The sequence below is a fragment of the Prunus persica genome, chromosome G1, assembly GCF_000346465.2.
Source record: "Prunus persica cultivar Lovell chromosome G1, Prunus_persica_NCBIv2, whole genome shotgun sequence".
Lineage (NCBI taxonomy): Eukaryota > Viridiplantae > Streptophyta > Magnoliopsida > Rosales > Rosaceae > Prunus > Prunus persica.
In genome coordinates, this window is record NC_034009.1 from 45596916 (window position 1) to 45608370 (window position 11455).

Consider the following 11455-nt stretch of genomic DNA (forward strand, 5'->3'; position numbering starts at 1 on the left):
CCTACGAGCGGGAAATGAGCAACTCTGCGTGAGACCTACGACGGGGAAGAGCAAACTCACGCATCCCCTCTTCTATTTATTTTCTTCAACCAATCAAATCAGCTCCTCCTACTTTTCCTTGAGTTTCTCCTCCTTCCTTTTGCTCTGCTCAGGTAACTCTCTCTCTCTCTCTCTCTCTCTCTCTCTCTCTCTCTCTCCCGGATTTTACTTGTATGATTGAGTGCTCACTGTTTTCTTTATCTTTAACTTCTGAAATTTGAAACTAGACAACAACCCGTTGTCACTTGAGTGCAACTTCAATGTCGAATTTCATGGCTGCTGCAAATGCAAATGCAAATTCAAATCCAAATCCAAACAAGTCCTTTGAGGTAAATTCGATCGATTTTTCTTTGCTGTCATGTATTTATTTTCTGAGTTAATTTAGTTTGATTTTGTGTGATTTTTAGGTCGCTCAACCTCCAAACGACTCCATATCAAGCCTAAGTTTCAGTCCCAAGAGCAACATTCTGGTCGCCACCTCTTGGGACAACCAGGTTCATGTTCTTTTTCTTGTCTTCGTTTTATTTTTTATCAGTTATAAAACCTTAGGTTCTGTTTGTTTGCTAAGAAATTTATTTGTAGAGATTTTGATTGAATTTCTGCGACCATCTTATTGAACTTGGGGTTTATGGACAACCCAGAATATAAGGAAATATGCTATGAGGTTAACATAGATTTTTTTGGGTACAATCTGCTTATGTAATTCATGTTAACTGAAATAGATAAACATGGGGCATTTATAATTTCTTTTGTTTTCCGTTTTCTTTCATTCCCAACCAAATTTGTTAGGATTTAGTAATGACTGGCGGTGTGCCCTTGTTTAGGTGCGATGCTGGGAGATACACCAGAGCGGAACAAATCTTGCCAGTCAGCCCAAGGCAGCAATATCCCATGACCATCCGGTAACATATTTGATTGCACATTGTTTAGGCCAACTTGCTTTGTTTTCGATTCTCAAGCTTGATTTTGTGCCCTCTTGTATAATAATGGATATATACACATGCTGGCTTACAATAAGTCAATTATAACTTTCTATCACAGCGATGGTTCAAGTTAGAAATACCTGTTCAGAATTTAAATTCTAGATCGCACTGCCTTTACTTGTAGAAGGACATAATAATTATATTAATTATGGTAGGTGTGAGAACTGTTTGCAAGATCATAGGTTTCCAATGAAGACGTCAAGGAAAATTGCATGTGCAATTGTCATATGGCACTGATTTCAAAACGAGTAAATTTACTAGTATTTTTATGCAATATTATTGAAAATGATAGGGAGTCCTTTTTGGGTAATGAAAGAACATGTGCATTTAATTTGAACTACGTGGGATCAATGTGTGTCCTTTGAGGAAATTCTGTGATAAATCTTGCAACTTTTTCTTTCTTTCTTTCTTGTAAGCTGGTCAGAAGTTTATAATATGATTCATGACTTAGTATACACATTATAATATAATCCATCTATATAGGTTTTGTGCTCAACTTGGAAAGAGGATGGAACGACTGTGTTCTCTGGAGGTTGCGACAAGCAAGTTAAGATGTGGCCTTTGGGTGGCCAGCCAGTAACTGTTGCCATGCATGATGCACCCATTACAGAGATTTCTTGGATCCCTGAGATGAGCCTCTTAGTCACAGGAAGCTGGGACAAGACTTTGAAGTAAGTAAAACATAGTCTTTGTTCTTATGTATTTTGAGCTATCTGAAATTTATACACCGGAAATTTGCGTGGTAAATTTTAAGGTTACGCGTGGTATTCTTTCTAAAATAATTCATTTAAGGTAGTGCTGCTGAGCATGTTGTGCTTTGCTCTTGCCAGTCTGGCACCCTTTTTGCTCATATATTTTCTTCGTTGCTACAAAATGTTCTTATTCATCTGAGAACTAAGTTTCTTCTAGTTGTTGATGTGTTGTGTTGTTTTGCTACCTTAACTTATTTCATAAACTGCTTTCTGTTTTTATGTACGATCTTTTCTGCCTATCTTTAGGTATTGGGATGTGAGGCAGCCAAATCCAGTGCATACCCAACAACTACCTGAGCGCTGTTATTCTCTATCAGTGCGATACCCCCTAATGGTTGTTGGCACTGCAGACAGAAATCTGGTTGTTTTTAACTTGCAGAACCCACAGGTAAATTTTATTTTAGGGATTATCAGTTAACATTTATTTTATAAATTTCATGCAAGAAAAACACATTAAAAAGTAAATCAGACTAACTTATGTAGTAACTTTGTTCACTCCCTAGTTTCTAGAATTAACATTTATATAGGCTTTTTTTTTTTCTCTCTAGTTTTTTTAATTTTCAATTCCAGTAAATCACTTTTCCACAATAAATTGCACTCACTGGTGCTGGGATTTATTATTTGATCACCTCCATGAACGTTCTCTGTTTTGCATCTACATTTAATAATTGCCAATCACAAACAGACTGAATTCAAGAGAATTGTTTCGCCCCTAAAGTATCAAACAAGGTGTGTTGCTGCATTTCCTGATCAGCAAGGATTCTTGGTAAGTATTTTCTCTTGTGCTTGTAGTTTTCTGTTTGGGTTCTCTCAGAAAATATAGTTCTCCTCTTTTTCAAATAGCATGCTTAGAGTGACAAACTAAAATATGGTATTCTTGTATAATTATTTCCACTGAACATGAATTCATGGTGTGCTTTCTTGTTTATATTCAATTGATTAATGTGATAATTTCTGGAGACACAAGCAAAACCTTAGTTATCTAGGGGATATAAAGAATATGAAGAATATATGAGCGGTGACCAGTTTATTTAAAAATCTTGGACTTTGACAGAGATTATTGTAATTTCGCAAAATGAGATTAAGAAAGAAAAAAGAGAGGAGAAATTTAAACAAATGTTTGTTCATAGTTGATATGCCTCTTTGTCATCAGTTCTTCTGTTTGCCACTGTACTTTCTTTTTCTTGACGTATGTGATTGTTGAACATGATGCAAGATCATGCATACTCAGTCTTTGCTTCATAACTATTATCTTCTCTGAATAGTTAACTAATTATGATGTAACCAGGTTGGCTCTATTGAAGGGAGGGTCGGCGTACATCATCTGGATGAACAACAACAAAATAAAAACTTTACCTTTAAGTGCCATAGAGAGGGCAGTGAGATATACTCAGTCAACTCTCTGAACTTCCATCCAGTATGATTTGTATTATTCCTTTGTCTCTTTCCTTTTTCATATATATTTATATTTATATTTATATTTCTGGATAATGCACTGAGAGGCTTAATAATGTGGGTTAAGAAAAAATCGCAGGGATTGTTTTCAACCTTTCATTCATAGACTATGATGTTTTTGGTAGAAGTATGGTATTAGTATCATTGGTACAGCCCTCACCTTAAGATTACAGGACTTGTGTATTATTCTATCTATTGGGAGGGTTTCCGATTTTATACTATCTATTGTTCAGGTTTCAGATTTTTTATATCAGTGGATTTATTGGCATATGCACGAACGTTAAAGTTTCCTTTAAATATATTTCAGTTGATTTTGTTCTATTATATGAGGTAACTTTTAAGTGCATTTGGATCAGTGTTCTTGGTTTTACTTCAGAATTATGACTGGGAATGCCTAATTATGATATTTTCTATGATCAGTCCAAACTTTTTTTCCAGCATTCATTGCCATTTCATTATGGTTCTTGTTAAGGTTGTTCAAATTTTTTTTGGATAAATCTGTGTTTTCATGTTCTGTTACTATTATTTGTAATTTTAAAGCTTATTTGTGTCCCTTGTTTCAGGTGCATCACACATTTACTACTGCTGGTTCTGATGGTTCTTTCAATTTTTGGGATAAGGATAGCAAACAGAGACTAAAGGTTTCTCCCACATCTATTTTCTATTTCTTCTGTCTTTGTATTATGTGCTTCTCCAATTCTCTTGTTTATATGTTCGGTCTATGGCTGATCCTATGTTATATGCGTATAGGTGTCTAATACAACTTTTTTCTGATTTTTCAGGCAATGTCAAGGTGCAATCAACCTATACCTTGCAGTACGTTCAACAATGATGGTTCCATATTTGCATATGCGGTAATTCTCTTTCTTCATGATTGCACAACCAATATGAAGACTCTCTCCCTCTCTCTCTGTGTCTGTACTCACACGCACCACCTGCGCACATAAATTCACAGCCCTAACACATACCAAGGCAGACTAATCTATAGCAGTGTTTTCACAACACACTCACACATACCACCTTGCGTCATGACTTCATTGATCTATAGGAATATTCTTAGGGTTCTCTTATACACTTATGCTTAAATTTCCACTAAATTAGTATCATGCTCTCCTTAAGATCATTCTCGACTGTTAATATTATTGATTCATGTGACTGAGTCATTGTGTAATGTAAATTTAGAGAAAGGGAAATACCATCCTAACTTTTCTGGGTTTCCTATGTCAAATCTGGGGTCGGAAATGACTGGAAGTTGTATACATGTATACAATTCATGTTCTTCAACTGGTTTAAAGTGGTAGTAGTAGTTATGTTAGATTACATTTTGGGAAACGGAGTATGGCCAGCTAAACCTTTATGAGGAGAGGTCATTCAACTGTACGCTATTATGGCCACAACTATGTTATGACTTTATAGTAAACCATCCTTGAATATTTAGATTGTCGTTGTGCCAAAATTTCAGGCAATGCTTTTTCTGGATGTATGTATTTTTATATTAGTTACTGCGATGATGATCAACCTTTCTGTAATCTCAATTTGTACCTCCAATAAACCTTAGCTCTGTACGCTTGCTGGCCTTTAACTATTGTTTCTTTTTTCTCTTGTCGTGTGCCATTGTACAATGATGTTTCTTTGTGTACACAAGTGACTAATGGTGGTCTATGGTTACAATCTCTTAAGAGTAATTAAATGCCTCACATTACACCTTGGTTTTCCTTTCTGTACAAGCCAATATGACTTGAAAACTGATTGCACAAGACTCAAACGAACTCTCCACATATTTTCTTCTCATAATTTAAATATTATATTGAAGATCTTTTCCGAACTTGTGTTTGCAGGTTTGCTATGATTGGAGCAAGGGTGCAGAAAATCATAATCCAGCTACCGCGAAGAACTACATTTTCCTCCATTTGCCACAGGTATATTCAGACAATACATTTCAACAATTTTGTTCATGATGGCCTGAAAATACTTAAGACTGGACGTTTATATATTTTTTGTTTTCAGGAAGCCGAGGTTAAAAGCAAACCACGAGTTAACACTGGTGGAAAAAGGTGAAGCTGGTCGACCCGCCATGTCTGTTATGAGCTATTTCTGTATATGGAAGTTGTTAGTTACCAACGTATGAGCAAGGCTAGCCCCTCTGACAGACGTTTAGACAGGATTTTTTTTTTTCGGTCAGACGCAGGAAGGTTCCTCTAGTCCTTTTTTTAGTTTCCATTCCGAGTGAAGCTACTCCCATCAGTTTGTTCTTAGACTAGGTTGTGCTGCAAATATTCCTTTTCTGGAGCTAAAATGATCTGACTGGATCTTGTTCTTTTGTTCCGAGAATTCAAAACCTTAAAAAGTTTTGGCTAAATTTCAGTCCTCTGATGTTTGTGCTTATTCTAATGCGACCTTATGATAGGACTCTATCTTTCAACCTTAGACAATAACCAACAGAGAGAACCCAAAGAATGTTTCTGTATATTTCTCAACAATACGTACAATGGCTCCCCAAATTGGTAATAAAGCCACCGTCAAGGATACAACAGTAATTGTAACAGATTCCCCAACTAACACTTGACACGTGGCTAACTAACTATCCAAAACTGTTTTACAGTTTTGGCTCCAACTCCTAATTCCTATCACCTTACAGGTTCTAACATAGACATTTACCTCTACTACTACTACCGTTAGGTTCCTTTAGTTGAATTGCTAGTGTAGGGTCAAAATTAGCAAAATCATTATATATAAAAACTAAATTATTATAAACTAAAATTTAAGTACTATGAAGGATTGTAAGCTCATACTGTTAAGTCTTTAACATAATTGTTCATTGTTAGCCCCTGCATGATAATACGAGTTTATATATATATATATATATATATGCCAAAATTTAACTCATAATTTCATAAATGTCAATATTTATAAAAACTTTCATATATAGCATAAAATCCAATTAGATAGACACAAATACCCTCAAAATTAAAACTTACATAAACCTAAAAGTTATGGATGCTCTGCTCAAGTGTTGTGATGTTGTTGAGCCCTACCATCTTGAGAGGGTTCTTAGACAAATAAATTCATACTTGAATATAGTGATCATCATCAACAAAACCAATTGTGTACGGACAACTTAGTAAGCAATTGTTGAATATGTGTTCATCCAGTAAATTCTTTTGTTATATTTCGAATCCTAGTATTGTATATTGTCGTGATAGTTGAAACATTCATTGCATCCCTATCTCTCAGGGTGACCAAAATATACGAGTTTCACCAAACTCTTAGACATGTCCACCAACAAAGCATTCTCCTCTTTAGAAAGTGCAATGAATGACCTTCAAGATACTCCAAAGCAGCATGGTTACGTATTTCACAAACCACCTCTAACTTCAAATCATCCCTACCACCAATATTGACACCCTTTAACTGGGCATCCACATTTCATGTTACCAGTGTTCCTCAAATGCTTTTTCATATCACCATTTGCATCCGACCTTATACCATTTGTCTCATATTTACTATTTCTCTCACAAGCCAGTGTTACTCAAGGTATCTTCAACCTATTGCCCCCAACTTCAGAATTAGACCTTCTAATAACAATTACTATATTATTCATCTTTCCTCGTGCACGAGCTCATCTAAATAATGCATCTTTACCTTTGAATATCTACACATCACACTCATGTGATTTGAAATTAAAATTTGAAGTGTAATGCCACATTAATGATACTAAAAATGATTAAGACAACACACATGAGCTTAGACAAGTTGGTTAAAATGGATGTGCTCCCCACTCTGTATTCGAGTTCAAATCCCCCTCCCTTAGATTATCGCTTGCATATTAATATATATAAAAAATATTTCATGCAAAAAAAATTACTAAAAATGATTACCTCGTAAGCTGTGAATTGATCACTATAAGTCATTACACATTCTAGTCCAATATTGTTGTCTTCAATAGCCACGTCACCTTCTTTTTGTTAATTCAATAGGAAAAAGGTAAAAATATATTGCATTAAATTTGTGGTCGACAACAACTTACTAAAAAAATGAATATATTTCGGTGGAATAATAGGTACAAATTCGATTAGATATAACCGAACTACTTTTAATTTCACGATGAAATGACACCGAATATTAGATTAAATTTCGGTCATCTACAACTAAACTCACCGAAATTTAGTATTGGAAAAGCAGCAGCCACCATGTAACTAAACACTTAAAAAACACAACAAAATTAACCCACGCCTCATTGGAAGACTCTTCTCACCCTTCATGAGTAAATAGTATATATGGTTTTGCCAATATAAGCGTATTTGCACTTGTTATGGTTTAGTTACGAGAACAAGAGTATAGCAATATGATAGCTTGAAAAACTAGTATGAAAAATAAGTTTGACTAGGTTGTAGAATGTATATTGTTACGTTGGATCTAGGACTCTTTGTTTTTTATTTTAAATGTTCTTTGTCTTTAATAGTAATTACGTATAAGGATAAAATAGGTTATTCATGTTTAAAATTAGTGTTGGATAAAAAATAGAATTGATGGGTACCATAAACTTTATTCAGAAAATAAAGTTCCCTGCTAAAGAAAAGAACAGGGAAAGGATTCAATGCTTTTTTAATTATTTATTTTAATATTCGTTTTAATTAAAAACCATTGGCAAAGTATTGCAAATTCATTAGTTCATAACTTTTGTGTCCATGTCTGAAGATCATACAACAACGCTTCATAATCCATCAATTTTGGACGGTACAGGCAACATAACCTCTGAACATTGTTAATGTTTTGTGTCAAACAATTTAACTATAGCATTAATAAAACTTTTAAAACCCGTTTGATAACTATTTTAATTTTAATTTTTAATTTTTATTTTCACCTTTGTTACTATACTGCTTTTCAAAATTCAAATAAATTTTCAACCTCAGTTAACTGACACGCACAAAAATTGAAATTTATGATACTTGTTGACCAAATTTGGAGATGAAGTCTTGGGCAAAGAAGAGAAAAGCACAAGGAACTTCCAACAATGCAAGACTTCATCTCCTCTTCTCCCTGTCCCGCTCTCTCTCTCTCTGCCTTTGCGCCGTTACTTCGGGCCTGTTTGGGAGAAAAGAACGAGAGAACAGTTCGGAAACTCTCCGCTCGCTGCCTGTCTCCCTCGGAAACCGAACTGTTCTTTCGGTAAACCGATACGTCGGTGGTTCAGCATCGGTTCCGAGAGGTAGATGAGCCGCACATCTCTCCTTCTTTGGGCTCGGCCTCAAGGCTCCATCCGCGAGTTTCAACAGTAACAAATCCGGAGACCCAGTGGCACCTTCAATAGCTCGAGTCGAGTCCAACCGGCCGGACATTCTCCTCCCAGCCGCAACTTCCACATACTAACACATGGGGTGCATGTTTTACTTACGTATAAACTGTGCAGCGGACGAGGATCCAGAAGTCGATTTCACACAGATCAGAAGGCCTGCAGCGGACGAGGATCGAGAAGTCAATTTCCGACAGCTCAGAAGGTATTCTTTGCATGAGCTACAAGTCGCAACAGATACCTTTAGCCATAAAAATATTCTAGGTAGAGGTGGATTTGGTACGGTTTATAAAGGACGTTTAGCTGATGGGACTCTGGTGGCTGTAAAAAGACTCAAAGCAGAGAAAACACAAGGTGAGGAGCTACAGTTCCAAACAGAAGTTGGACTGATTACCATGGCTGTCCACCGCAATCTGCTTCGTCTGCGCGGATTTTGCATGACACAAACAGAAAGGCTGCTTGTATATCCTTATATGGCTAATGGAAGTGTAGCATCATGTTTAAGAGGTAGTCTTTTAAATTCTTTGCTATGTGGATCATTCTATGTTTTCATGACATTAACAAATTATTTCGAATTCTTGATGTTGATCTTATTTCCGTCTAATTTGAGGATACCAAGATGAACAAGTTTTTGGGTTTGGGGAGTTATGGGGAGATCACATGACCTATTCTGTAATTCTGCTTTCATGATTATGTCTATACATTAATGTAGATCGTACAGAAGCACAGCCTCCACTTGATTGGGAAAAAAGAAAACGCATCGCATTGGGATCTGCAAGAGGCCTTGCTTATTTACATGATCACTGTGATCCGAAAATTATTCACCGTGATGTGAAAGCTGCAAACATATTGTTAGATGAGGAATTCGAAGCAGTTGTTGGAGACTTTGGATTGGCCAAACTCATGGATTACAAGGATACACACGTTACCACAGCTGTACGTGGCACAATGGGTCATATAGCGCCGGAGTATCTCTCAACTGGAAAGTCATCAGAGAAAACTGATGTTTTTGGATATGGAGTCATGCTTCTTGAACTTGTCACTGGGAAGACGGCTTTTCATCTTGCTCTGCTTGCAAATAATGATGATGTCTTGTTATTTGATTGGGTATGCGTTTACGTTTTTCTGTTTCTGCATGTAGCTAATTTAGTGCACCTTGCAGATCTGATCACGTAGTTCCCTGTGAAAATTTCCGTTATCTTGTTTTCCTTGTGGAAATATTTAAAAAATAGTAATACTTGTTTAAACAGCTGACAAGTTCCGATTAGATTCATGTAGAAAACACTTGTAGGTGTTGGCAGAACAAGCGTAGAAAATAAGTTCAATTTAACTAGCTTTTACTAATTGGTTGGTACCATCTCCTTTTTTCGTTTCAACTTACGAAACATCCTAACATTTTTATTATTATTATAAATAAAATAAAATTCAGGTCAAAGGACTATTGAAAGATCGGAGATTGGAAGCATTTGTTGATCCTGATCTAAAGGGTTACTATATTGACGAGGAGGTGGAGCAGCTGATCCAAGTAGCGCTACTCTGCACACAAGGCTCCCCAGGGAAACGGCTCAAGATGTCTGAGGTTGTCCAAATGCTTGGAGGTGATGGTTTGGCTGAAAGATGGGAGGCCTGGCAGAAAGAGGAGATGTTCGACCAAGACTTCAACCCTATTCAACATGCAAGTACGAATTGGATCATGGACTCTAGTTCTCAAATTCCACCCGATGTGTTGTCCGGTCCCAGGTGATGCACTTCTTGCTTCCGTCCTCTGTATCTATGCAGACAAGTTTGTGTTCAGCAGATACCGCCTTTTGAAATTGTTTTTGAAGAATATAAAGTACCACATAGGAAATTGGATTAAATAAAATATAACATATAATGAATGAGTCTACTATTAATAGCATGGAGATCTTTTGTGATAAAACTTCGTACCTACAAGGCTATGTAGGTGGTTAAGTTTGATTCAGTATTGCTATTTGTGGATTGCGAGTATGTCTTTCTGAAATTTGACATATGTTTGTCTTTTCTCTTCTCTCATTTGCTTTCTTTATTCTTCTCTAATACCTTGTTTATATCACACAATGGAGCTGATGCTGCTGTAATTTTTATAGTGTTGTTTATGTCATCATTCTTATTTGGTTCAAACATTCCTTTTTATAGTCTATGATTCAAATTCGTAGTTTTGTATTTTTTTTTTTCTTTCTTCTTTTGATAATAAGAATTTATGTGTTTATGGTATAATGTGCTTTTTATGAGAATATTCATGTAGTATTACAATTGTAATCTTGTGAAGTAATGTTTTTGTACACATTCTTAGCACTAATATTATACATAAACCCTACACCGTTGAATTTCTATAAACAAACTCAAAAAATGACAGCTGACCTTATTGAATTTAATATTAATTATTAAATTACTTTGATGCCCTATTGAGTGTTTTGGGTATTTTTATGAGATTTTGGGGTTGGGCTTGTTTTAAGAAATTGATGGTAGTTTTGTAATTTATAAGAAGTTAAAAGCCTTTTTGTAATGTTGTAAATGGGTTTTGGGTGTGTTTCTAAACTCCATTTCATATGGGGTATTTTTATAATTTGGACCCTTATATCTTATATTTGGTATAATAGTAAATCTCCCTATTGTTTATACTTTTGATCCCTTGTAGATTGATTTTTTTTTTTTTTTTTTTGGGTTTGTTGGTTATGACTTATGAGAGTGATTGGATTCAATGTATTGTCACTATAGGGGCTGAATTTTTTTTTTTTTTGGGGTTGATATATATATATTTTTTGGAACAGTATATTTGTTTATAGGGTTGATTCTGGCTTCGTTTAATTTGGGTATGATGGTTGGTTTCTTTATAAATAAAAATTATCTCAGCCAAATGCATTGTTAATGCATAATGGATGAAAAAACAATGTGTGCTGTGGTTCTACTGC

General features: G+C 35.5%; 2 protein-coding genes across 2 annotated transcripts; both read left to right on the top strand.

Annotated features, from left to right (window-relative positions):
• LOC18789086 (protein RAE1) lies at positions 1–5614 on the top strand. The gene is made up of 12 exons (XM_007222193.2): positions 1–152; positions 267–368; positions 447–533; positions 864–941; positions 1506–1693; positions 2021–2162; positions 2460–2540; positions 3063–3191; positions 3793–3870; positions 4012–4083; positions 5068–5148; positions 5237–5614. Exons 2-12 carry the CDS (start codon positions 300–302, stop codon positions 5285–5287), a joined length of 1056 nt encoding a protein of 351 aa, XP_007222255.1. The 5' UTR covers positions 1–152; positions 267–299; the 3' UTR covers positions 5288–5614.
• On the top strand, positions 8287–10714 carry LOC18792858 (BRASSINOSTEROID INSENSITIVE 1-associated receptor kinase 1). The gene is made up of 3 exons (XM_007222534.2): positions 8287–9029; positions 9235–9629; positions 9952–10714. The coding sequence occupies exons 1-3, from the start codon at positions 8603–8605 to the stop codon at positions 10264–10266; spliced, it is 1137 nt and encodes a 378-aa protein (XP_007222596.2). The 5' UTR covers positions 8287–8602; the 3' UTR covers positions 10267–10714.

Excerpts from the sequence above, each read along its gene's own strand:
- LOC18792858 (XM_007222534.2), top strand. The coding sequence starts at position 8,603 with ATGGGGTGCATGTTTTACTTACGTATAAACTGTGCAGCGGACGAGGAT. Across the intron at positions 9,030-9,234 it reads TGTAGCATCATGTTTAAGAG|ATCGTACAGAAGCACAGCCT; the intron begins GTAGTCTTTTAA and ends ACATTAATGTAG. Across the intron at positions 9,630-9,951 it reads ATGTCTTGTTATTTGATTGG|GTCAAAGGACTATTGAAAGA; the intron begins GTATGCGTTTAC and ends AATAAAATTCAG.
- LOC18789086 (XM_007222193.2), top strand. The coding sequence starts at position 300 with ATGTCGAATTTCATGGCTGCTGCAAATGCAAATGCAAATTCAAATCCA. Across the intron at positions 3,871-4,011 it reads ATAGCAAACAGAGACTAAAG|GCAATGTCAAGGTGCAATCA; the intron begins GTTTCTCCCACA and ends CTGATTTTTCAG. Across the intron at positions 5,149-5,236 it reads TTTTCCTCCATTTGCCACAG|GAAGCCGAGGTTAAAAGCAA; the intron begins GTATATTCAGAC and ends TTTTGTTTTCAG.